Here is a 27,752-nt window from a genome sequence, read left to right as displayed (position 1 = left end):
GTGTAATAGCTCCTTAACATAACCAAAAATGGTGAATATCCAGACTGTTGCAAATATTTTTTGCAATTTATTTCCTTCGACTCTGACCAAAGTCAAGGGGGGCAAAAAAAAATGAGGTTACAAACCAAGATTTCAGAATTTGAATAAAAAAAAGTGTTTTAAAATGCATTTAAACTAGTTCAGTTGTTTGTAATAATTATTTTTCAAAAGTAACAGTCTAAGTACAGTCCAGACTTGTTTTTTCCAAGGCTTTAGACAAATTTCATTTCGGTTAATCGTATCTTCAGATAATCAAATCACTTTTTTCAATTGTCGTGTTGCTAAGTAGGGTGTAATAAAAATTACGTCCTTTTTACAAATAATATCTCGCAAAACTGTTATGGATATTCACCATTTTTGGTAATGTTACGTCAAAAAATCCGAAATTTTTAGCTGTGAGCTCTTTGGTCCCTCCAAACCTCCAAACCTACTGTACACATTTCTAGACTAATCCTAACCTAAGTTTGATAAACAGTTAAATGAATGAATGAATAATTCTCATGCCCGCCGGAGGCTCGGTCCAGTTCACAGGTGTTTGCTTGATTTAACAGTTAAAAAGTTAAAAATATATGGTTGCAATACATTTAATTTACCAGTTTTTTGTAGACATTAATGGCAAATAATTAAAAATGTATGTTTTTTTTGCAATTTAATTGTTGGTCATTGCTGCAAATATGTAGTCCAGTCGTCAATTTCTTTGAATTTAGAAAAAAATGTGAAAATATTCATACGAAAAAGCTATCCGGACCACCAATCATGTTTTGCCTAATGGGCCATACGGTCGAGCACCCAAGTCAATCAATTGGTTCAACTTCAGTTAATAAAACAATATTCTCCTCATTCAGTTCCCATGCATATTACACCTGCTTCCTTGACCAGTTTTGGCCGTGTCACGTGCATAATTTGCCCATTACTCACTGCCGGGTGTTTATTTTTAGGAGTTTTCCCCGCCATCAAATAATTCACGGGTTACATATGGATATGTGAATCGCACATTATGCGATTTCAATGTGGCCAATCGTGCACATCTAAAATGATCCAAACAGGTGCACGTTCCAACTAACTATTCGCGAAGCCGTTCTCGCTCTCATGCTTTAGTCACTCTCATTCTCTTTTAGTCTAACAGTTGTAACTTTGATTTTTGACTTTAGATTTTTTTATATGCTGAAAAGAGAAAAACAAGTTTTCAATATTATAAAAAAAGTATTTTTTATGTTCATTTCGTGATAACATCATTCATATTTTTTGCAATTTTCGTACACTGTGCAATAGAATGATAAAAGCATAAATTGAGAGTGAACAGCATACCTTGAAAATTGTGAAATAATAGCAAAACTGTCCCAAAATAATAACTAGATGGATAACAGACTGACTTATGAGCCATTTCCCCGAAAATTGTAACTGCAAGGAAATGCACCGCTCGCGCTCTCTCATAAAACAACTCAAGTGGCCACCCATTTTCTCCCGGCGGGGACTCTGGTGTAACGACGACGACGCCGGGACGACGTCACAGGGACCTGGTGAGACAAAAAAGGGTTCCCCGGCTTGGTCTCTCATTCCGTGGTTGCACTCCGTTCGGAACGGTTCGATTTATTGTGTTGCGCGTGTGTCCCCCCGCCGGAGCATTTCCCACTAAAGACGGCGACGCGACGGTGGTGGTGGTGGAAGAGCAGCCTGGTGTTGTAACCCGCGCCCGGCGTGTCAATGGAAACGACGACCGATTCCTTCGTCTTCTTCGTCAGCAGCAGCGGTTCTACGGTCCCTCCTAAGTGGATTAGTCGCGTTACCACAGTTGGTTGTCGTTGTTGTTGTTACTATTGTTACTCACACATTTAGTGTCAGTGGGGCGTGTGTGAGTGCGTGCGTGCGTGCGTGTGAGTGAGCGAGAGGCAAGGATTGCAATTTTCCTCTTGCGTTTTCCACCCGTTTGTTGTTTGTCCTCCCCTTGGATCGATTGGAGAGATATTACAGCGGGGGAGGCGCCCTTCCGCCCGGAAAGTGGATTACTATACGCAGCGGTGGATGCTGAAAATGAAGGTGATTGCATTTTGTAAGAATTTTTATTATGTAAGGAGTGAGACAAGGCGGAGACGCGTGGTTCTTCTGTTAAACTTATTCATGTAACTAGTATGCATCAAAGGATGCTGTGACGAATTGCATTAAAGTAAGCGCTGAAGTGTAAAAACTGATCAATAGGTATCTTCACAAACTACACCAACTACACTCCGAGTTGCCTGCTTGGATGACGTGCTGTTTTTCGATTTGATTTTATTTTACATTTTGCAACCTTAAAGGTTAAAATGTACAGGAAAACGGAAGCGCGAGAACTAACTAAAATAGCACAGCTGTTGAATGTTTCTGTTTCTAGATGGATGGGTGGCGGTGGTTTTATTTGCAAACAAGGTGGATAACTGTTTTGCACTTTTCTTTTTTACTCAAAATATAGTTAGCTATAGTTAAGGTGTAAAAACAACCAATACCTATTTTTCAATCATTTTTCTTTTATCATGTAAAAGCTTTTTAACCATTCAACAAATTTTGAAAATTTTAAACCATTGATCGGTTAAAACTAAAAACTAAAAACTAAAAACTAAAAACTAAAAACTAAAAACTAAAAACTAAAAACTAAAAACTAAAAACTAAAAACTAAAAACTAAAAACTAAAAACTAAAAACTAAAAACTAAAAACTAAAAACTAAAAACTAAAAACTAAAAACTAAAAACTAAAAACTAAAAACTAAAAACTGTTATAAATAATTTCTTGAGGATTTGAGTGGAATTGTGACTTATTAAAGGGTCAAGTTTAACTGGAAAACGATTTGAACAATATTTAAAATAAAACTCAACCCCGCCATGATGTTTCGATCTAAAAATCGCCAAAACCCCATTTTCAGCATTTGTTGTTTGGAAGTATCGTTTGTGTTATATGACTTTGCCAATGTTTTTAAATATGTCATCTTTGGCTGTGTTTTTCACTAACAATATAACAAGTATGCAGTAATTTTTGAAATGTCCTTCACGCATTTTTCTACAATTTAAATGATATTGGTAATAATGGTAATAATTTTAGTTCTATAGCAGTAAATGTGAAAAAGCATAAAAATGAAAAAGTGGCTGTAAAAACATGAAAAAAAACTGTAGATATGGTAAATGCAAATAAAAATACTAAAAATGGAGCAAGAAAAAACAAAAACAAGATACAGTCATCCCACATATTCGGAACGGTTTCCAGATCGGCCAATGTTCAAAAAATCATAGCAAATCGATAATTGAACTTAATGACTCGCTTTTACCTTCATTTGAAAGCTTTTCTTGCGATCTTTCGAATGATGTATCGAACATTTACAAATTATAACTTTTATATGAAGTTTTTGAAGAATTACTTTGACCCTTGAAATCCACAAATTCGGAACACTTTTTTCTTACGAATGTAAACAAACTTTGGATCTCTCCAGGAGTACATATTTATTATCAAATAATGACTTCACACACTGAAACCAATGAAACTCAAGCTTAGTGATGTTTTATACATGGTTTGATAACTTTTTTTGTGAAAATATCAGTTAAATTCAGGTGTTCCACAATTGTGGGAGGCACAATAACATCCCACAATCATGAAACAGGCCATTTGGAGGCAGTGTTTTGCTGCTCTGGACAAATTAGTCTTGGAATGAAGTTTTTTGTTCAAAAAGTACTACTTTTACTAGTGAAATAGCAAGAGAATATCCAAATGAAGGTTCTAAAAATAGTAAGATCTACAGAAGAGCTACTTTTGGCATGCTATTGACAAATTATCATAAAAGTGTTCCGAATTTGTGGGTGTTCCGAATATGTGGGATGACTGTAAGTAAAGGTTTTTCGTAGAACAAAAGTTGCTCAAAATGACCTCCTAAACACGGGAAAAAATAAAACAAACAAAATGTAGGCTGCAGAGGATTTAAAAAATATATTTTTATAATTTTTTTTTTTTGGAAGAATACTTAAATGATTGTTGAAATTGATCATTTTTTTTTTAATTTTGCCCTTAAAAAGTTTAGTTTTGTTAGCCATTTATTACTTGAATTAATTGCAAATTAAATCAGGGTTGTAAAAATTTCAGTGTTGTATAGCTGTTCAGTACAGTTCTTTATCAAAATAAATTGAATAATGTAAGATAACAGTGCTTTTTTGGTGATGACAGTACCAATCCATAACAATTCAGCATTCCATATGAAAGTTAAAGAAAAAAATAAAAGTGTTTCGATTTGGCTAAAAAAATTCTGTGGGTTCCTTGACCAAAATAATTCGACCCGTATTTTTTTGTTTGGCCATTAGGGTGGCCTAAACCGTTTCGTCGATTTTCACAAAAACTTCCAAGAAAAAATAATGTGGAGTTTCAAAAATCCAGCCAAACATTTGAAAAACTTTTATGAAAACATCAAATGCCATTTTGACGGTGTCTGGGCCAAAGAGCTTTTATCTGAATTTTTTTTAACGGATTCCTCGGACAATTTTACATAATAAAAATGGGCGAGGTTCATTAACAGGATTCAGAGATATGATTTAAAAAAATAAAATCCGGGTTTTTCGACGCGCCTCGCGCGAAAACGGAAAATTGACGAATTCGGCAAAAAATCAACTTTTTCCATAAAAACTGCGATAACTCGAAAATTACATGTCTGGGTACCAAAATTTTCGTAATGGAAATACGCATACGGTACCCTAACATGTATAGGTCATCGTTGAAATTTTTGAGTTACCGCAGATTTTTTGCCGATTTCGTCAATTTCCCGTTATTTTCAAAAAATCATATCTCTGAATCCAGTTAATGAACCTCGCCCAATTTTTGATATGTAATGTAAAATTGTCCGAGGAATCCGTTAAAAATATTTTCAGATATAGGTTCTTTGGTCCAAACACCGTCAAAATGGCATTTGATGTTTTCATAGGACTTTTTCAAATGTGAGGCTAGATTTTTGAAACTCCACATTATTTTTTCTTGAACGTCAAACTTATCATCTTTCATTTGCTCCCATAACAGCTAACATCGGTTGAAATGGAGCGAAGTTAGGATTTTTTTTATGTTTTTGGCCAAACAAATAAAATACGGGTCTAGTAATTTTGGCCAAGGATCCCCCAGAAATTTTTTTAGCCAAATCGAAGCACTTTTCTTTTTTTTCTTTAACTTTCATATGGAACTGCTGAATTATAACTATAATTTATTGTTTCTTCACAACCAACGAGAGCACCGGAAGAAGTTACTGAGAAATTTGATTACCATAATTATTGTTTACTAACACCATCGTTAGAGACACTGTGTCACTTCTATGATGGTTACGCTAATTACACATGTACTTTCTCCCTCCTATTCTGTATAACTTTCTAAAAATAGTGTATGAATATCGCTCAAGAACAGAGTATAGTTGATGGTCTGGGTCTGGGCTGAATCTTGATTGCCTCCCCTGTATCACTCGGGGCAGGGGCGAATGAATCTAGTAGTCTGATGTGCAATAAGGCACCCACGTGCCATCTACCTCCTGCTCTCTCTCTTTGCCTCGAGGAGAAGGTAATTGTTGGCTGTCACAAAACAATTGCGATGCCGGCGGCCGTAAGCACTGTATAGTGGACCCTTAACATAACAGGATGCACTCAGTTTGAAGAGACTGTTCTTAAGGGTGCACACCGTATATACCCGCTTACTACGATGCTCTGTGCGCGGTTATAGTCATGAGAAATTGTGCTCTCAGCTAGAAAACGAATTGTCGCCAAAGCAACTGTTGTTATCACGTGCCAACGTCACAGCCACCACCGTTCCCCGACTTTCCTCGAAAAACCTTCCTTAGCCTACTCTGTCTGTTTGTTTTTCCCACCTTTATATTTTACTCAGTACTTTTCCTAGCGTCCTTAACCTTCCTGCCGAAATTAGCCTATGGCTGGCTGAATGGTTGGCTGTGGCGATTATGTTGAGACACTTTCGGGGTTGGGTTATTGCGCCACCTTTGAGCTAAGGGTTGTGATGCCCGTTGAACAGCCGCGATGACGGCGGTGGAGGAGGCGCGCACGTTGCCTATTGGGACTTGGTGCAACCTTTGAACGTCGTCGTTTCGTGAAGGATGCTTATTGGGCAGGGGTTCTGATGGGTAGGTTTTTTTTAATTTCCAGCTAAATTTCCAACAAACTTTGTTGGACTACTCTAAAAAAAGACAATCACACCGTCTTTGCAGACTGAATACACCCAAAATTCAGAATCGAGATAATCGTTCTCTCATAATTTATTGAGGGCTCAGTGCCAAAATCGATAGAATAATGGTACCAACTCACACCATCATAACAAATGAGTTCATTCGTTAGTTGAATCAATAAATCTCCAACAAGTGTCATACATCGACTTCTGACTTCTCCATGGTCACCAAGCTGTGGTGGCCGAGGCAGCTAAGTCATTGGATTGGTTTGTCAAAGGTCTCTGGTTCGATTCCCGTTGTCGACACTTTTGGTTTTTTGTTTGACGGATGAACTTTTTTTGCAAATGAACCTCGAGAGAATAGTTCTATCGCCCATCTCGAGCTGTGTTCTCTGCGTCCGTGAATGGTACCACTATTCTCTCGACTCGAGACCATCATTCTCTCGGACTAGCGCTGCCAGTTTTGGGTGTACTAATATTAAACGGGACAAACATTTAACGAAAAGCTCAAGAGGGATTCGGCGGGAATCGAACCCCCACCCCATAGCAACTTAGGGATCGGCACCCGAAGCCGCGATACGAGGCCTTCTACCCTAACTGTTAATGTTTATGAAGCATTTTGTTGTTAGTTTTAACAACAATATTTATTTCTTATTTTCCTCGTGTTCAGGAGGCCATCGATTGTCTTTTTAAGTTTTTCTTCATTTTGTAGTGTTTATTTAGGCATTTATCTTTTTATTTGTGGTTTTAGGAGTATTCTACAACCTCCAATGATTATCTTTTCAATAGTTGCTGATTTTCTTTATGTTCTAGTCAATTTTATAAATGAACCTTTAGCTTTTAAATCACAGCAAAGTGTGTGAAAATTCAAAATGTCGAATCTTAAAGGGACTCACTCTTAAAAAATTTAATTAAACCAAATTAGGTGATATCTAGGCTCAGCTCATCTTGGAGCCCAATTTGAACGGAAATTTCAGGAAACCCTGCCTCTTGCAATAGTTCTGTATCGATGAACTCTCATTATAGCCTGCCGTGGTAACGGTGGGTGCATTATGCAGTGTAAACTGTAAAACCCCATGGAAAATCAATAACCCTTATTTTTTCGAAGCACGGGTGTTGGCATTCCTACTTTGGCCCTTAAGCCCAAGCAGTGAGGAGGACATCGGGGACAGAAGGGGACGGCGATTGTTGTTTGCTTCGAAAGCACGACTTGAACAGTGTTTGATAAACAAGTTGATTATGATTATGAGATATTTTTGTCCCACGAACAATTGAACAAACTTTCTTCAATAAGCACAAAAATGATAGCGTGCGGTAATGAAATTAAACTCATCATTTTTCTTCTAGTTTTTATTGATCAATCATCGATTCGATTCGAGACCGGAGGTTCAGTGAGTTCAAGTTCAATTGTGGCTCAGCCGTGACCTTTCAAAGTTGCTACTCTTTCCGGCGTGGTGTCAATCAATCCTAGTTGGCGGCAAAGTTTTGCTCGCTCCCTTAATATTGAGCACGCGTTGCTCGTTTGCCAGCCTGCCTGCTTTGATTGATTGCAATTGTGGTGGAGTCGCGTACATTTCGTTTTATTACGTCTAATTTAATTTTACCGTTTGCAAACTGCACGCCGTCGCCGTCTTGGATGCTGCAGAGACTTGAGAGATGGATCAGTTTGTCGCGTGGCCTGCCTAGATTGTCCCCATTTTGATTGGCCAGTTTAGCGGGGCCACAATGGGTGTTGATGGTGTTCACACTCTCCACTACACGTTGTCTACTACGATTTATTTGCCTATGATGATATCTGAGTAACTTTTGTATCGCATTCTCTCTCTAAATCCGCAGTTTAACTACTATCCGGAGTCGTGTTCGGTCAACGGGATGGCACAAAGTGAGCAGCAGTTTTTGCGCAACGAAAGCAAACGGAACACGCCGACGGCGGTGAAGCCGCCGGGGCCGGCCTGGAGGCGGTTCGTCGCCGAGAACAAGCTGATCCTGGTCACGTTGAGCGGGGTCATTTTGGGCGTCGTGCTCGGTAAGTAATTGTGGTGGTGGGTTGGTGACGTATTGTATTGTGCTTTAATTCGATGCTGATTGGGTTTCTACATGACTTAACAACTCAAAGAATTGGTTTAGATGAACTGGATATGATTTTTAATTCGATTTCCAACATCAAAATATCAAAGATCATCAATTTCTTAAATGATTTTTTTTTCAATTTTCAACTGATTTTTCATTTTTATATGAATGGATCAGATTTATTTAGTTTTAATTTTAAATTGCATCGATTATCCGAAGTTTGATTGTTTGAAGGTTGTTCATATTAGTCTTCTGATAATCGAATAAGGATCAAAAAATGTTTTCTGTATTTTTATTGTTATCAAATCGAGTTCTGCGACTCCGGTTTAGTCAAATTTGAATGGTTGACTGCCTATTAAATAACCAAATGCATTTTCTCAATATTTTTACATCGCCATTTCGGCCGGCATCTCACTAATTAAAAATAAGACAACGTTAACTTTTTTTTCGCGTTTCGTTTATCTGCAGTGAATTTTTTTTCCAAAAGGCCTTCGGATAATCAAGTCTGGCTGTTTTTTGTATTTAGTAATTTTTAGATTTCTGTGATTATAATATTATGATCTTTTGAATTTATGAATTTTGAAATGTTTGAATTCTTGAATAATGTTACGTTATGAAATCCTTAAATTTTAATGGAATTTTTTATTGTGTTTTTTTTTTAAGTTTAAATTTTTCTGTTTTTTTTTGAATTTTTAGTTTAAAAAATATTCAAGTTTTTAGATTTCCTTATTTTATATTTGAAGAAATATTTTTTTTCATACTTTTATTTTTTTTATATGTTTTTCAATTTTATCGTTTTTTGAGATTAAAATTTCTAATTTTAAAATTGATTGCCAGAAAATGTAATGATTATTGATATTCCTTTTTCCCCTGGTTTACTTCATAATGAGCTCAAAAACAAAATACGTCCTTTAAATTTTCGGAAATTAAATATTCTGCGTTTCGAGATTCAGCCTCATGAGCCAGTTCTAGATTTTTATTAATATTTTATCGAGTACAACTTTATTTAATCGTTTCTAACTTTCAGTAGCATTCTAATAAGCAAATTTAAATCATTTGATTTTTTTTATCAAAACATACTGCAAACAAAGAAGTTTGCGCGTGAAGAACTTCAAACACCATTTTAGTTTCTTCTTTTTCAGTTGGGTACCACGTACCACATACCGTCTTTTCATGTTTAAATTCTCTTAAAGTTTTCCGATGAAAAAGTTAAGCTATTTTGCTCTTGAGCAATTCTGTACTAAATCGGTATTTTTTGTTTAATTTAATTTTTTGTATTTTTCACCCAGCTGAAATTTATTTGATTACTGAAAACTTGGCTTTTTATGTCCCCTGAATTTTTTTTACCGTTTATAATTTTTTCGGTTTAGTCCTACACCTACAACTTTGCCAAATACATCAAATCGATCTAAAAGTTCCTTCAAACATTTTTGAATTTTCATTCATCTTTTTTGTATGGACAGCTGCCAAATTTGTATGGAAAATTATATGGACAGTCTAATGATGCAAAATAATTTTTTTGGGCAAACTGAAGGTAGCAAAAAAGTTTCAGCCAGAATAAAAAATACAAAAAAATCGAATGACCGAAATCTCAGAGAATTGCTCTCCTGTCAAAAGGTATAGCGTTCCTAAAATTTGTTTGAAATTTTTGTCAAATTTAATCGTTTTGTTTTTGAAATTTGATTCAAAATAAGAATTTTAAAAATCGAAATACAAAAAAATAAGTCACGCAAAATGAGAAAACATAATTTTTCAAAATGTCATCTTATGAGATAGACATGGCAACCAAAAAATAAGCAAAAAATTAGGGAAAAGTATTACCTTAAGAAGAAATGGTTTGATTGTTCATTGGGATTACAAGAAAATGCAAAATTAACAAAAAGCTTAGGTGATACTATTTTTTTCGATTCCGTAGGCAAAATTAAGGTTCTGTTAAAATTTGAGAGACCGGTTAAGGTTTAAGAGCCATTGTTGAGCGTTGATGTTTGTATGGGATTTCACCGGCAAGTGGCACAGTTTCGCTCAAACAAAATCTAACTAATTTTAATGCTAACTACACAGCTAACAAAGTAGTAATCCTGATGCGTGTAAAAGGCCTGGTTGTAAAATAAATATTGCATTATTTTTATGTTTATCCTTCCAGTTTTTCATCGGTCTGATGGCCGAGTGGGCTAAGGCGCCAGTCCTTACTGTTGGTGCAGGGTTTGCGTCCCGTCGGCAGCACCATTTTTTTTTGTGTTTGAAAAAATCGTACATGCAGTGTGTAATAATAAGTGTCTATTTTGACGAAGGTGATGTGCATGCTTTTGCATACGAAATTACCATCGGAATTTTTGCTGTGTAACTAACTAACTTTGATTTGATTCACAATTGGCACCAGATATTTAATTTTATCTAATGAATCGAATAACGTAGTGTCTTAAAGATATTTTTTTAAACGTCACCCTATTGCAGGATTGCGAATGAGCGAGCGAGCTAAAAACCGTGCTCGCTCATTGATGAGCATGAGGACTTATCAGGTAGCTCGTGCTCGCTCATGCTCATAGCATGCGCTCGCGCTCAATGAGCGCTCATCAGCAAAATAGGTAGATTTTTTGTATTGTTGATGAATCTAGCACAGGACAATTGGATTGCCACTTTTGAAGCTTATTTCATATTCCTGAGATAATTTCAACACGATGTACTCATGTTATATTGTCAGCTTAGTTTTTTTTCAGAGCTTTATAATTAAAACTAGTTTTTATTAAATTCCCGATCAATGAAAAGTTGCTGATTTGCAATCAAGACACATTTGCTTAGAATTTCATACACTCTTTTTACTTTTTAATTAACTTTCATATTTAGAGTAAACTGACAAGGAAAGGATTTTTTATGTCTTAACGTGAAGACTTCCATCATTGTCATGATTTTTCGTTTAAAGATATAAATTTTGCGTCGCTTTCAATATTTTGACCTTCAACAAGTTGTTTAGAATAGTGCCCTATACATGCTGATTCCTTTTGGTAACGATTATTCCATTCCTTGTAAAGTTATGGAAATTAGCATTAGCATTAGCATTTGGAGGACGCCCCACCACCGGAAGGCTCCACAACGCTTATCCCACTGTTTGGTCTGGTTGTGTTAGACCCTCATCCGGAATAATAATCCAACACGGGAGATACCATGTCTTCATCTTTTGATGAGTGTGTAATACAGCCCAGGGCATAAGGGGGTCCAGGCCGGGTCCAAGCTATCCTCAGGGAAGGGGAGGATCGTTAGTAAACACCTATCTAAAGTGCGCAAGGACCCCTACGTCACCTTAGTGGTATAGATGTTAGTAGGGAGGTTTTGGACTCAATGTTAGTAGGAGAGGTAAAACCCTAGGATACACCTCGAAAGGCGTTGCGGGTTGGTTGTAACAGTATTCCTAATTCCAGTTTAGGCTCACCAAGTCGCCATGGCCTAGTGGTTAGCATTTTTGCTTACCAATCCAAAGGACGGGGGTTCGAACCCCGCCACAAGCGACTTTGATTTTTCGTTCATATTCAGCATTTTCAAGTTTTTCTATGTCCTTAACTTTCTCGATAGGAGCAGATGGGAATCGAACCCAGAACCATTCGCTTACAAAGCGAACACCGTAACCATTCAGCCACAGCCGCTCCTTCCTTGTAAAGTTATGGAAATCGTCATTAATCAATGATTGCCAACTAGGACGTCAATGACTGTGCCACAAAATTATATAAATTTTGAAGCACAATTGATTTAGATCGAAATTCTTTCAGTGGCTTCAAGATGGCAACAACCGGCACATGCTGATTCCTTTAGGTGCTGAAATTCGTTAAATTGAATTTAACACAGAATATTTTATAGTGATGATCAAATTTCTTCCAAAATGATCAACGGCTTCACCTTAAATAGGCTGTTAACAGGAGAGCAATCGATTTTTTTTTATATTACCACATAATTTTACTTATGGGCAGGCTCATTTCTCATTTATTTATTTATTTATTTATTTGGAATAGACTCCTATGAATAACATAGTTTATTCAAATTCATCTAAGACACAGATTTGACATTCATTATGATAAATTATTTACAAATAATTGATTAAACAAGATGAGGTGCCCAGACTTCAAAACGTTTACTTCAAAATGTTTACGACTTGAAAAAAAATTGACGTGATGTATTACCTAGAAAGCAATTTTGTGTTCTTTAAAGATACTTTTAAGTTTAAATAAATACCGTTGACCTTCACGTGTTACTGTTTTATCAACATTATTTATATAAATCGGATTATTTCTTCAAATAACGATAATCCTAATTTGTCATCTCAACTCTGACTCCTAAACCAGCGTCAAAACAAATTTTTTTGAAAAAATATTTCACCCAATATTATTGAGATTAGCCTATTCCAGCCTCGCTACATGTAAAAAAATACCGCTCATTTTGCTCAATGAGCAAAAAATGAGTGCGAGCGCGAGCGATGAGCATTTTTGCTCATAAAATTTATGAGCAAACATGAGCAGGAGCAAACGTGTGCCAGCTCGCGTAGCACTCCTCCTCACGAATGAGCGAAAATTGCTCGCTCATGAGCGAATGAGCGCTCAAAATTGATCGTGCACCTGCATCAAAATATTGTAATCGAGTCCTTTCGATGGAGACACATGGCACACCAACACTAATCCTCAAACTCTCCACCAGGTTTCGCCCTCCGTCCGCTGGAACTCTCGGCGGACACCGTCATGCTGATCGCCTACCCGGGGGAGCTGTTTATGCGCGTGCTAAAGTTGATGATCCTTCCGCTGGTGATTGCCAGCCTGATCAGCGGTTCTTCCAGCTTGAACGCCAAGTTGAACGGAAAGATCGCGCTGCGTACGTTCGTGTACTTTGCGTTGACTTCGCTGCTGAACGCCGTTTTGGGGACGTTTTTGGTGCTGTTGATCCATCCGGGGGACCCGCAGATGAGCGAATCGATGGCCGAGTACTCGACGGTGGGCGGGCGGACCGTTACGCTGATGGACAGCATTTTGGATTTGGGACGGTAGGTTTTTCATTGAGATGTATTCGGGAGGAACGTTGAACTAATTTGATATATTTTATTTCAAGAAACATCTTTCCGGACAATATATTTCAAGCGGCTCTGCAGCAGGCCCACACGGTGTACGTTCCGAAGGAGAGTGCCAACAATGGAAGTTTGCTACCGGTGGCTAATACCAATCCGCCGGCGGCTCGAAGCACCTTCAGCTGGGATGACGAAGATGAGTTGATTCGGATCGTTGAGTATCGACCGGGGACGAACACGCTTGGAATTGTGTTTTTCTGTTTGGTGTTTGGAACTCTGTTGGGAACGATTGGCAGTAAGGGATACGTGGTCATTCAATTTTTCTCGGCGATCTTCGACGTCATTATGAAGATGGTCACGGGTGTAATGTGGCTAACGCCGATTGGGATTGGGAGTGTGATCGCCGGGAAGATTTTAGCCGTGGCTGACATAAGCTTGGTGATGACTCAACTGGCTTGGTTTATCTTCACCGTACTGTTTGGAGTTCTTCTGTACCAGTGGATCATCGTGCAGGTCATCTACTTCCTATTCCTAAGAAAGAACCCGCTCAAGTTCTACCTGGCCCTCATCCAACCAATGCTGACCGCATTCGCAACGGCTTCAACTGCCGCCGCCCTGCCGGTCACGTTCCGTACCATGAACGAGAAGGTGAAGGTCGACACCCGGATTACGCGATTTGTGCTTCCCATCGGGGCCAACATCAACATGGACGGAACGGCGCTGTTCATCTCGATCGCGTCCATTTTTATTGCTCAAATGAGTGGAATGCAGCTGAACTTTGGACAGATTTTGACGGTGGTGCTGACTTCGACGGCGGCTTCGATGAGCTCGGCCAGCATCCCGAGTGCGGCGTTGGTGTTGCTGCTAGTGGTCCTGACGGCGATCGACGCACCGATGCACAACGTGACGCTGCTCTTTGCCGTGGACTGGTTTGTGTGAGTATCGTGGAGACGCGTGGTCTTTTTCAACACTTACAGGGTTACTAAGCTAGGAGTTCGTAATATTTTCTTATTAAGTTTTTTGCCTTTCTTACAAAAGAAAGGTTTAAGGTTTGCTTTTGGAAAAACGTTTTTTTCAGAAATCTTAAAAAATTCGTGCACGGCGAGGATTCGTCCCAGGAAAAATCCTATAACTAAATTGAAGGTTTAGATGCGCTCTTTCGATTGAATTTTGGCCCGAAACCCGGAACTCAAAGTCTGATTTTTGAGAGCTCTTTTTCTGAAATACATGAGCGATGTCTGTATCCGCTCTTAAAAATTTGTGACTTCCATCACTGGAAAACCGCTCGTAAAACCCACAATTTTTATAAGTTATTTTTCGATTCACAATTTTCGACCAATAAATGTGGTCAAAGCCATTTTTAGAGGTATTTTTTGGACTATTTTACAGATAACACTATCAAATTACAAGAATTCAGTTTCAAACAAAAAGCCATTCGAAAACATGCGCCATAAACTGCTTGGGCCCAAAATTTGAAGCTTTTCCAAAATGTATTTCCAGAGATATAGCCATATTAGTGTTTTTTTTCGTCTTATTTTTACCCTATTTTTTCCTATTACATTGTTGGTTTTATACAGAATCATATACAGAACATCAAATTCGAAGTCCCGACCCGTTCTCGCTCAAAAGATCGTCAAGTCCAAGCATAAACGCCAGCACATTTACGCTTGCGCGTTTTACGCTGCGCGTGAAAGTGTTCTTTTTGGCTACTCATAATAGATCGACAAAGTCCAATAGCGATACATATTTTTTAAGTTAATCATAGACTAACATTAAAGACTGAGTACCCTTTATCTTTTTCTAATAATGTCAATCCAATATGTTTTTCTTAATTAATTTTTAATACCTTGCGACCCACCTCTGAAATTTAAAAAAAGATATTCGAGGTTTAGCCTAAAAATATTCGAAGCTTTAGGTCAAATTATCACTGGGTGGCATCATTTTGTTTTTGAAAAATTGCACCAATATATTTGTCGGAGTTTCATCATTTTGTAAGAAAGGCTCTATTTCACCTCTGGTGATATTAAATCGGGTTTTTTATAGTATTTCATAACCATATAAAAAAAATGAGAGCATCAACATGTTCAAAAATTTGGTTTTCTTGATATTTTCATGTTTAATTTAGTAAAATTGTAATGCTAAATGAGTCAGCTCACACGATCTAGGATTTTTTCCCCTAACCCCTTTACTGCCGTTCTACGCATAATTGTCCCATGTTCAAAAAAGTGCAACTGAGAAATACGCGATTGAAATTTTTCGACCGATTTCTGTGTTTCTACGCATAATTGTCCCGTGGGTTCCTATTCTGCCCACCATTGAAAAAACGGCTAATATCCACTTTTGACAAAAACGAGATATTAGCACCAGGTGGTAGAGGATGTTCCAACGCATCTTCTGGAACTTGAATTTCACTGAAATAGTATTTAGACTTGGCTGCCGATGTGAGAAACCAAACGGCTAATATGCCACTCTTATGGGAAGTTGCCTTGACAGAGATTTTGTGACAAACATTAAAACGCGTTTTTCTCGGAATACTTGATTTGGCATAATAGCCGAATTTTCAATTATGGGCAGTATTCACCCTATGTGTCCCTAGTCGCCCCAGTTAGGATAAACCCTTATTTGTGATTCTCTTGCTATACAACAGGCAAACAAGGCATAATGCTTAGTAAAACTAATGATTCCGTGTAAGAAAATACTTGGTGGGACAATTATGCGTAGAAGTTCAACGATGGGACAAACAGACTTGGTGTTGTTTTTGATGAGTTTCCGAACAAAGTACCAGATTTTATGTGTTTTTCTTAAAGTACACATCAGACTAAACTTAAAAATGGCATAAAGTCAAAATCGTCAAAAACTGACATGGGACAATAGGGTGTAATATCAAAATCGATTTTCCAGCACAGTATTATTTTAGTTCCTTTGGGGATCCTAAACAACTCCCCAAAGTTTGGGAACGATTGGTTTAGTCCTCACTTTGCGCAAAGCAATTCAATTTTCTCTACAAATTTGTATGGGAAAAATCATTTTTTTGAATTTTCATATTTAAAAAATCCAAGTTTCACGCTATACTAAAACCGGATTCATATTCGCATGCTCCGGAATGTGCTCTACAACTTTCCCGAAGAGAGTATGGTGCTAACTTGCTCCTATAAAAAGATATAGCGTGTTCAAAACTCGTCTAAAACGTGTTTTTTGATCGAAAATCACGTTTTAGACGAGTTTTGAGGACGCTGTATCTTTTTATTTTTTAAATATCAAAATTCAAACAAATGATTTTTCCCATACAAGTTTGTATGGAAAATTGAATTGCTTTGCGCAAAGTGAGGACTAAACCAATCGTTCCCAAACTTTGGGAAGTTGTTAAGGACCCTATAAGGAACCAAAAAGTTGCTGTGCTAGCCAAATTTGGACAACTTTATTTTTTTCCATACAACCATATTACACCCTAATGGGACAATTATGCGTAGAACGGCAGTTCATGACCCCTGTCATGAAATTTTGTCCTAAGGCGTCACTTATCACAAATCTGACGTCGATTTTTAACAATCGATAGGACGTATTTCTCTTATAATTTGCATCTTGAATTGGTATTAATTTGGAAATTTTGTTTTAGAGGAACTTTTATGTAAATTGGACGTCTAATTTGATGGCATATTCAAAATTCCGAAAAAAACATTCATTAAAATGTGTACAATTTTTCGATACTCAACTGTAAAAAATCGTGTTTATTTTGAAAAATTGTTTTTTTTGTAACATGAGTAATTTAATCGATTTTCAATGTAAAAAAATTAAACATTTTATGGAATTTTCAGACTTTTCTAATAAAAATGTTATCAAGATTTTGAAGTTGTGCGTTTACAGCCCTTTTCAAATATAAGTCCTCTGCAATTGGCAAGTGTTCTTTTGTTTTTTTTGTGCTTCTGAGCAATTCTCTGAGATTTCGGCCATTCGATTTCTTTTTGTAATTTATAATCCGTCTGAAGCATTTTTGTTGCCTTTGGTATGTCCAAAAAAGCCATTTTGCATCATTAGTTTGTCCATATAATCTTCCATACAAACTTGGCAGCTGTCCTTACAAAATGATTTATGATAATTCAAAAATCTGCATCTTTTAAATTAATTTTGTGATCGATTTGGTGTCTTCGGCTAAGTTGTAGGCACAATTTCACTAAAGTACTTTTTGATTGCAATTCGATTTAACATCGAGAAATGAAGTTGAAAATTTTTGCGACCGATATTTTGATTTTTTGAATAACTCGGTCAAAGATTTTTTACCTATTCTGGAAATTTTTAAAAGTTTTTTTTTGCAAATCTAGAGTTTTTTTAAAGGTCCTATAAACCAAATTTTCCTTTTTGCTTTTTGGGTGTTTTCAAATACCCCTGACTCAAGGCGGTTCTAAAAAACCCAAAAAGCAAAAAAAAGAAAAAAAATGTTTTAGGACCTTTTCAAAAAAAAAAAAATCCAGATGCCAAGTTTTAGTGACAAAAAGGGATATTTTTTTTTACCTTGTTTAATTTTTTTTCAGTGTAGTCCTTATCCATGCCTACAACTTTGCAAAAAGACTCCAAATCGATCCAAAAATTTCTTCAAAAGATACAGATTTTTGAATTTTCATGTATCATTATTGTATGGACAGCTGCAAAATTTGTATAAAAATTTTTATGGACAAACTAATGATGCAAAATGGCTTCTTTGTGCAAACCGGAGGCACATAAAAAGTTTCAGCCGGATTAAAAAAATACAAAAATTAAAATAAAAAAAACGATTCCGTAGAGAATTGCCTTTCTGGTTTACTTCTTGAATATTTTGAAAAGAAGAAAATTTACAGCTCATGCAAAATGATTTCTTTATTGGTGTTTAAATTTTTAACAGCGCCACTCTTTTTAAAAGAATAATCTTCTGTTTAAACAGATAAAAAATGTAAATAAATATTCAAATGTATGGAGGATATCTAGATTTTTTTTAAGGTGTTAGATGTTGTCTTTCACTTTTGAGGCAATGACTATCAATGATTGTTTTGAATTTAGGGTCCAGAAATAGTAAATTGAAATGAAAAACTAATCACGATATGTAAAATGCTTCTACAGACAACACAAAGAAACCCATTTTTTGATTGAAACATTCTGGTTCAAGATTTGAATGTATTTCTGAATCAAACATGGCCACCAAATGGCCGATCGGGAATTATGCTTTTCAGAGCCTTAATAGCTCCTATGAACATATGAAACTCAAAAACTTACTGGACCTTTAAAAAACTCTGGATATCTTGATAACATCTAAGGTTTATGAAATAAATACAGTAATTCCTTGTTTGAAACCTGACATAATTATCATTTACTTTTTTTTATCGATTGATTTTGTCAAACGTCTTTATGACAAATGGGGTAGAATCCAGTTGTTTTTTTTTGCTTCCCGATTTTTTGGCTAAGTTTAGAAATGGGTATTTTTCAACCAAATAGAAAACAAATAGTCCAGACAGTATATTTTGAAATTTTATCTGAGGCACATTTAACTTTATTAAATAGCCATGCGTCTCCTTCGATGATTTTTTGGTGATTTTGATGGTGGCGCATGGTGCTTTTTGGTTTTCATTTATAACAATAATGTTCAAGTATCAAACATTTTGCTTAAACAAAGTTTGGCATAGATAAAACTTAAATAAATATGGAATTCATTTCTTTGAATATAGTTTGTTTATAAAACTAAAAAAATCCAAAAATTCTACCAATTTCCAACATTAGTGACCGCATCCGCACGACCAACAACTTCCTGGGCGACTGCTACTGTGCCGCCATCGTGGAGCACCTGTCCCGGGAGGAGCTGAAGCAGACCGACGCCTCGGACCAACCGCAATCGTACCGCGAGGACGACGAGCTAACGCTGGACGGAGAGGGAAAAATCCCTGGACGGTCCACATTGGATGTTTAGGGAGGTTGTTTGTTTGTCTTTCTTTTTGCAAAGTAAATGAAACCAAATTTTCTATGAAATAATCCACCTGAAAAAAATGTTATACAACTATTACCAATTTGCCATACACCATACACAACAAAACACACAGATTTACTAAAAAAGAAAACGATGTCTATAACAGAGCTCTCTGGAGGGACCAACCTCTTTCAGAAGTAGACTTAGAAGCAGAACTAACCGACCGAATTTAGTGCACACACACTCTCTCTTGTTGCAACAGTCCGTAGCGAATTCAAACATGTGAATTGAACTAAACCAAAAAAAAAGAAGAAGATTTAAAGCATAGTCTGTAGATTTGCCTGACCTGGTCAGAGAATGTGATATTATTACCTGTTTACTCATACTAGTGATAAATGTGATTAGAAATGAAAGTTACAATAAAAAATAGTGAAAATAAAGAAAAAAAACACTGGTTTCTTTGATATTTTTAAAATACATTTATTTTTAAAACTTGTATCGCTTCAGCTGCTTACATATGGCCTTTATGCAAAAAAAAAAAAGAAAAATATATAAATATACACAGTAGAACAATTTTGAAACAGTGGCGTGGAAGAAATTGGTTTACCTAACACGATATATATTTGCAGGATGATGGTGGTGGTACTTTGTTCTCTTCACAGTATGAGTATGAAAATCTGCTAAATGCGACTTTGTTTTGAGCTACGCGCAAATGCTTAATTGTTCGGCGAACGCTTACTTTTGTTTTATTAGAATACACACTATTTTCTTTAACGAAAAGCTATACATGCTTAACAGTCTTTTCCTCGAAAAACAAACTTAAAATGCTGACGATATCTCTGTTAATATTTTACATAAATTCTGTTTGCTTTTTCGTTTTATTTTTTGTTCATTTTCGGCTAATATTAACAGGAGAGTATTTATTTACAGTCTTACAAGTATGATAAAAATTGATTAAAATCGTTGGTTTACACATTTTGTTCCCTAAACTGTCTTCGCGATTTAAAACACTGGCTGGTTCCGTTGGAACCAAATGCTCTACTAAAATACATATTCTTTTTTTTACAATTCATTTAATAGTTTATATTAAAATCTTTATGTACAGTTCAGTTATCTGCGTACTTGAAAGGCACTTTCGTTTTGAGTTGGAGTGTTTTTAAAACTTACGGGCTAACAATTTGCTTTAATTAAAATTTTGTCTAAACGCGGAAACTGTACAATAAAATCTGTACATTTATCGTAGCTTGCCATGGAACGTACTGAGCGTCTCTTATTTACAGTCTTGTTTGTGTTTTTATGTTTTGTGTAGGGGTAAGGGATGTAGTAATCACAGTAAGCGTCGACGGTTTTTAGTAGGGCTTCCGCTGGCCGCGCTGCTGTGGAGGTCGTGGCAGTGAGACCATGTGGTGCGAGCCCGGAACACCGGTCGACACCACGTGGGGCGATATCGAGGGTGACCGCGTGGCCAGCGGGGACAGGGACGGGGAGAAGCTCGGGGACATGGCGGAGGAGGTGCTGAAGCCGGCCGCCGAGTCGTGACTGATGGGTGACCGCGGTAGCAGGTACTGGTTGGGGGCTTGACCGTGGTGGCCACTGGTGCCCCGTGCGGAGAACCCGGGCACGTTGATGGACCGGGGTGCCACGTTGGTAAGCAGTGGCGGTGGGACGTTCTTCACGGTGTGGTGAAGGGAGTTTTTACTCTTGGCACTGGACGTGCCACTGTTGCCACTGTGGACCGACAGGGTATCGTCCTTGAGCCGAGCAATCTCCGAGAACACGTGCGCCAGCGGTTGATACTGGGGACCCCAGTCGAGCAGGTAGTCCCAGTTGTAACTGCCCGTCAGTTCCTCCTCACTATGTACAATCGAGCTAAGGGAACCGTTCATAGAGATGCCCTGTTGGCCACCCACGACTGGTACGTCACCGTAGTTACCCATCATGACATGATCAACCGCGGCCCCTATACTACCGGCGTTCGTAACCGTCTCGTCCACACTACTGGCACGATCACTGTTGTTCGTAACGTCGTTCAACTTGGCGTAGATCAAGTTGGTCAAATCCGACTCCCGATGCTCGTCGTCGAACATGTGCAACGTATCAATTGGCAGCGTATGATGAAGCATTGCGTCCTTGGAACTCCCCAGTCCTATACTCTCGGAACACCTTCTGGAAGAATTCGAGGCATTCCCGGTCGTAGCGTTATCAACGATGCCCAACCTTGCCAAATACTCCTGCGTGTTCTGCACGGAAACATCCGACAGTCGACCGTCGAGCTGAAGTCCGTCGCGTTGCAGCGGACCTCCCTCATTGATCATACGAATCTCTTCATCTTCACCGTCATCCTCAGCCGACCCACGTCCACTCGATCCCGACTGCTCAGACCCAGACAGTTCCGACGTGGTCGCTGCTCCCGAGTTCGAACTCGCCCCGTACGGAGGAATCTCGTCGTACTTTGGCGGCGCAAACTGTCCGGCGTTATTCGCCCCACTCGAACTGCCCCGAATTGGGATCGTATCGAATGCGCTCGGGTCAACGTAGTTGTTCGAGTGACCAACCGACTCCGAACTCAGACCACTTTTATTCACGTGCTTTTGCTGACGATTTCGCATGTGCAAAAAGAGGAAGATTGACGCGGCCGTAATGACCACTAGCAAGATCGAGATCAGTAACCCGAGAGCCCAATTAGCCAAACCATTGCTCGCGGAAACCGACTCCGAGCTTCCGTAGTCTCCACCGGCACCATCAATCTTGTTGTGTCCTAACGCGTCGATCGAAATCTCCACCACCGTCATGTTGGTCAACGATCCCTGCCGTCCGGAACTCGCCGTAACCACAAGGCTTATGTCCCGTCCCGACTCCAGCGTTGCCGCCAAGTTGTCCAACTTCTTCTTGATCAAGATCGCACCCGTCGTTCGGTTCATCTTAAAGTACGGATGTTGCGTAGTCAGCTGGTACACGATCCGCCCGTCCGGGCCACGATCGCGATCAGTCGCCGTAACGTGACCAACTACGTAACCAACGGGTAGATGACCCGTGTCCGGCGTTTTCAACACGAACCTATACGTACGCTCCGTGAACTGAGGACTGAACTCGTCGCGACTCTCGATCAAGATCTTAACCTTGACGGTTTTCGATTTACCCCCCGAGTCCGTTGCCTTCAGCGTGAACGAGTACCGATTCTTCTCTTCGTAGTCAAACACAGCGTTCGAGTTGATAACCCCACTAATCGAATCGACCTTGAACAACTTCCAGCCATCGTCAATGGCGGAGTATCCACTGGCCAGCGCGTTCTCGATCGAGTAGTTGACGTTACCATACATGCCTCGATCCATGTCGGTCGCCCGAGCCGTGAAGATACTGATCCCAACTGGTTCGTTCTCTCCGACAAACTCGAGATATTCCGGCACCGGGAATTGCGGCTCGTTATCGTTCTCATCGGTCAGATTTATAATGAACGGGTGGATGCTACACTTCGGAACAACATAGCTGTCACAAGCCCGGATCACCAGGTTGTACTGGATTTGACCACGATCGTAGTCCAGGTTGTTGTTAATGTACAGCAAACCGGTGATCAGATCGATCGAAAACATGCCACCATCATTGCCAGATATGATCTGGTAAACCACTTCCGAGTTGGGAGAGTTTACCAGGTCAGCATCGACGGCAGAAATCATCGCGATCGAGTACTTGATCGCGGCAGACTCACTGATCGAGACCTCGTACGGACCCGGTTGGAATTCTGGAGCGTTGTCGTTTGCGTCTTCCACCGTAATCGTAACCCGGATGGCCGAGGTCATGTTCATACCCTTGTACACCATCCGAGCACCCGGTTCGGTAACGACCAGTCGCAGTTCGTAATAGTCGATCTTCTCCCTATCGAGCGGTTTCACAAGCAGGATCGCTCCCGACGGATACGATATCTCAAACGCTCCATCCTCATTGCCATCGATGATTTCGAACGCGATGCTCGAGCTTACGTCCGGCTGATCAGCGATCGCCTTTGGGATGAGATTCGTAATGACCGTACCCGTTGGGGCGTCTTCATTAACCGATAACCTGTACTGATTCTGGATAAAGTGTGGATTCGCCTTACTCTTGGACTTCAACTCTAACCTAACCGTCGTTGAGCTGCTGAGCTGCGGCCGACCCGAGTCCGTTGCGACGACCGTCAGGTACAGCGTTCCCGATCGCGCCCGGTTCACCTGACTCATGTTGACAAACAACTGCCCTGTCAGCTCGTCGATTGCAAACCCTGGCGACGGTGGACTGATCGCGTACCGAATGGCGGCGTTACCCTCGCTGTCCACGTCCGTCGCGTTAACGGCGATGATCGCGATGTTGGTGTTGCTTTCGGAGTCGTCTGTGAACAAAGAAGCCATAAGTAACTGCTTCACGATCATTAACCTGTCAAACTCACCATTCAGCATAGCGTGGTACGTGATCTGCTGGAACACCGGCGGGTTGTCGTTAACGTCGGTTACGCGCACCGTCAGCGTTGTTCGCGCTACGTGGGCCGAATCCGACGCGAGGATCCTCAGCTGGTACTCGTGGCGTTCCTCGTAGTCCAGCGGTTTGATGAGGATCACCTTGCCGCTGTAGCGATCGATCGCAAAGTACGCCGCCGCATCGTCGTCCAGACTGTCGCCGAAGCTGTACGTCAGCGGGGGGTTTGTGTCGACGTCGTTGGCGGTGATGGTCGTCAGCACGGTACCCAGGTTGGTTGCTGTGAGGAAGTAGAAAAAAAATTGAAGATTAAACGATGATCACACGATCAAGCACCCCTAAACACCTACCTTCGCTCACGCTGATAACGCTGTTGGGAGGGAACGTCGGTTGGTTGTCGTTCACATCCACAATGTTGACGTTGATCGTAGCCGTTCCGGTCATCTGCGGCACACCCTCGTCGGTAGCAATCACTTTCAGTTTGTACTTGTCTCGAATTTCGCGATCGAGCACGATGTTCGTCTTGACAATGCCGCTGAAAGCGGGCTCGATGATGAACGCATTGTCGTGGTTTCCGTCGACGATGTGGTACAGGATGTGGGCGTTCGAACCCTGGTCGGCGTCAAACGCTCCGACCTTGATCACGAAAGCACCCTTGTTGTTACCCTCCCAAACTGACGCAGAGTACTGCTGCTGGGTGAACCGTGGAGAATTGTCATTCTCGTCCTGCAGTTCGACCTTGATCGAGCAATATCCGTACAGAAGTGGGCTACCGTCGGTCCTCGCCACAACCACCAACTCGATCCCGTCAGATTTCAACCTGCTGAATCGCTCATAATCCAAGTTTTGTGAGTTGCGAATCTTGATCTCCCCAGTCACCGCATCGATCGAGAAAGTACCGTCTTCATTACCCGAGCCGAAGCTGTAGATGATCTTCTGACGTCTGCCGTCACTACGAACGGCATTCAGGTGCAGCACGGTTTGTCCAATTGGTGTATTCTCAACTAGGTTGACCTTGTACGAATTGTTCTGGAATCTCAGCGCCGGCAATTCTTGCTGAAGATCACCAATCCTTAGCTCGATCAAGCCGGTAGCGACCTGGGGTGGATTGCCCTTATCCCTAGCCGTGACCTCGATGTGCAACAGTCGACCATTCTCGCTCGCCAACGACTGCGTGGCACTCAACGCACCCGTACTGGGATTGATCCGGAACTTGGAGTTGTTCGGGTTGTCGTTCAGACTGTACACGATCTCCCCGTTGCTGCCCTGATCGGCGTCCGTTGCCGAAATGTGTAGCAGTGTTTGACCTGGTTGTACCAGCGCTCCGATTTGCTCCTTGAACGGATATTTGTCAAACACCGGCTTGTTGTCGTTGACGTCGGCGATGATCACCTGGACGGCAACGCTCTGCGAGCGGGCGTTGTACCGACCTCCGTCCGTCGCAACCACCATAAAGTGGTAGATGCTTTGACGCTCGCGATCGAAGTTTCTGCAAGGAGATTAAAATTCTTAGCAATTGAAGATCACTTTCCAGATTTGATCAACTTACCCTGCCGTAGTGATGACACCACTTTTGCTGTCGATATCGAACAGCCACTCGGTTACGTTAGCCAACGAGTACACGATCCTCGCATTGATTCCAATATCTGCGTCAACCGCCTTCACCGTAAGGACCGTCGTACCCAGCTGGGCATCCTCGTCAACGGTTGCGATGTACTTCTGCAGCTCAAACTTAGGATCATTGTCGTTCTCGTCCTCGACGCGGATCGTTATGTTACAGTGACCCTGCTGCGACGTTGGAGATCCCCGATCTTGGGCGGTAATCTGCAGAACGTACCTCGCGTGAACCTCACGATCCAGCGGTCGAGCCGTGATCGCTCCCGTGTTGATGTCGATGCTGAACTTGTTGCCAATGTTGCCACCTGTTGAGAGACGATCGTTAGAGAAATGACCCTCAGGGTTACCGTTGTATAACTTACCAGAAATGCTGTACGTAATCTCTCCGTTTAATCCCTCGTCGGCGTCGCTGGCAGCAACGGTGTGAATCACCGACAGATCACTATTCTCCGGCACGGCCAGAGGATAACACGACCCGGGCAGAAACTCTGGGGCATGATCGTTGACGTCCGTGACGCGAACCACAAGCGTTGCGATGTCAAACTGGCTGATGTCCTTGGATGTGCCGGAACCGGCACTCTTGAAGCGGTTCTGTTCCGTCACGTAAATTGGGATCGTGTACATGTCCTTGGACTCGCGATCGAACGTTCCCCGTGTCGTTACGATGCCACGCACCGAGTCCACCACAAAGTGATCCTCGCCAACGCCCTTCGGGATTTCATAGGTTAGGTTGGCATTACCGTTGTCGTTGGATGACTTGGCGGAGACTCGAACCACAAAACTACCCGTTGGTACACTTTCACTGATGTTCACGTGGTACACCGACTCCAGGAATCTCGGTGGGTTGTTGGTGGTATTCTGGATAACAATCTGGATGTTGATCTTGGTTTCCTTCGAACGTGGAACTCCCTGATCGGATGCACTGATGACGAGATTGTACCTGCCAGTCACCGAGTTCTTCGTACTATCCGCAATGAAATTACTGCTGAATGGTTTCGCCAGCTTGACAAACCCACTGTCGGGGTCAATCACAAACCGTTCGTCATCATTCCCACTTACGATCTTGTACACGATCCTCCCGTTCTCTCCACTATCGCGATCAATTGCTACGGTATGCGCAACGATCTGGTTCACTTCGAGCGAATCGCTGATGTAAACGACCGTATCCTGGGCCTGCGGAACGACAAAACTAGGCGAGTTGTCGTTTACGTCGGTGACCATGATCCGAGCCGTAGCAGAGGTGGTCATTCGTTCGGTTGCGTTCGAAGATTGATCGGTGGCCTGTACGATCAGCAAGAACTCTTTGGTTTCCTCGTAGTCCAGTGGTGCCAACAAGGTCAACGATCCGGTTAGTGAGTCGATTGAGAAGAACTCCTTCTGCGGAATTGCCGGTTTGGAGAGGTTGTACTTGAGCTCAGCGTTCGTACCGGAGTCACTGTCCGTTGCCGTGAAGTTGAACACGATCGCACCCACCGGGCTATCTTCCGAGATGTACACGTTGATGGGATCGCTAGGCCACTTTGGCGGATTGTCGTTCACGTCGGCGATCTCGATTTTCACCGTTACGGCCGAACTTTGCGGGTTGTTGCTTGCGCTGGTGTCCAACGCACGGATCTCCATCCGGTACTCACTTTGTTGCTCGCGATCGAGTGATCGTGCCACGACCAGCTTGCCCGAGTTGCGATCGATATCGAACGCGCCCTCGGTGATGTCGTTCGTCAGCGGAGTCAGCGTGTACGTGATGTGCAGATCGTTGGTGGCGGTTATCAGGTTGTCCAGGTCGGACTGCTCGCTGCCACTGATCGAACCAATCACGTGACCTACGCCGACGTCCTCGCGAAGCTGTTGGGGGTAAATTTTTAATTAGTGTTAAGCTCTTCTATGAATGAGGTTTGACTTACCCTGAAGACCAAACTAGAACTGGTGAAGGTTGGCCGATTGTCGTTCAGGTCCAGGACTTCGATCCTCAACACGCGCACCGTTTGTCGTGGAGGTTTCCCATTATCCGTAGCTGCCACCGCTAACCGGTAGATCGTCTTTTCTTCGTGATCCAGCGATACCTTCGTTCGAAGAACACCGGAAATCGGATCGATCGAGAACATTCCGTACCCGTCCGAGTCGCGACCCTTCAGAATTGAGTACGTGATCGAGGCGTTGGCTCCGTTGTCGCGATCGATCGCCCTAACGCGTACCACCTCCGTTCCAATCGGTTGCTCCTCGCGCACACTAACCACATCCTCCTGCGGGTCCACAATGTCCGGTGCGTTGTCGTTGACGTCCAGGATTTTCACCTTGATCGAGATGCGCGAGCTGCGGTAGGGCGTCCCCTGATCGCGAGCTTCCACCACGAGGTCGTAGTCGGACTTGGTTTCGCGATCGAGGCTGTCCCGGGTGGTGATTTCGCCTGTTTGAATAAAGAAGTGTTGAATGGTTTGAAGGTCTTTACCGGTGAT

The 27,752-nt window shown here is 41.0% G+C and overlaps 2 protein-coding genes across 2 annotated transcripts in view; one reads left to right on the top strand and one right to left on the bottom strand.

The window, feature by feature from the left end:
- The first annotated feature begins 1,584 nt into the window (after positions 1-1,584).
- On the top strand, positions 1,585-19,688 carry LOC6033329 (excitatory amino acid transporter). Its single transcript, XM_038251454.1, has 5 exons — positions 1,585-2,076; positions 8,036-8,225; positions 12,950-13,289; positions 13,355-14,245; positions 19,056-19,688. Exons 1-5 carry the CDS (start codon positions 2,062-2,064, stop codon positions 19,240-19,242), a joined length of 1,623 nt encoding a protein of 540 aa, XP_038107382.1. The 5' UTR covers positions 1,585-2,061; the 3' UTR covers positions 19,243-19,688.
- Positions 19,689-19,712: 24 nt separating this feature from the next.
- Positions 19,713-27,752, bottom strand: part of LOC6033328 (protein dachsous) — a 143,230-nt gene continuing 135,190 nt past the window's right edge. Inside the window, exons 7-12 of the mRNA XM_038251453.1 lie at positions 27,201-27,703; positions 25,662-27,141; positions 25,232-25,604; positions 24,033-25,171; positions 23,657-23,962; positions 19,713-23,599 (exon numbers count right to left, since the gene is read on the bottom strand). Of these exons, the coding sequence (XP_038107381.1) occupies positions 20,589-23,599; positions 23,657-23,962; positions 24,033-25,171; positions 25,232-25,604; positions 25,662-27,141; positions 27,201-27,703 (6,812 nt within the window). The 3' untranslated portion in view covers positions 19,713-20,588. The remainder of the gene's footprint in view (positions 23,600-23,656; positions 23,963-24,032; positions 25,172-25,231; positions 25,605-25,661; positions 27,142-27,200; positions 27,704-27,752) is intronic.

The sequence above is a fragment of the Culex quinquefasciatus genome, chromosome 2, assembly GCF_015732765.1.
Source record: "Culex quinquefasciatus strain JHB chromosome 2, VPISU_Cqui_1.0_pri_paternal, whole genome shotgun sequence".
Lineage (NCBI taxonomy): Eukaryota > Metazoa > Arthropoda > Insecta > Diptera > Culicidae > Culex > Culex quinquefasciatus.
The sequence above is the reverse complement of the archived record's forward strand: the minus strand, read 5'-3'. Positions and strand labels throughout refer to the sequence as shown.

Bases quoted from the DNA above. Each gene is read 5' to 3' on its own strand.
- LOC6033329 (XM_038251454.1), top strand. The intron at 8,226-12,949 runs GTAAGTAATTGT...ACTCTCCACCAG, and splicing joins CATTTTGGGCGTCGTGCTCG to GTTTCGCCCTCCGTCCGCTG. The intron at 13,290-13,354 runs GTAGGTTTTTCA...TTTTATTTCAAG, and splicing joins AGCATTTTGGATTTGGGACG to AAACATCTTTCCGGACAATA.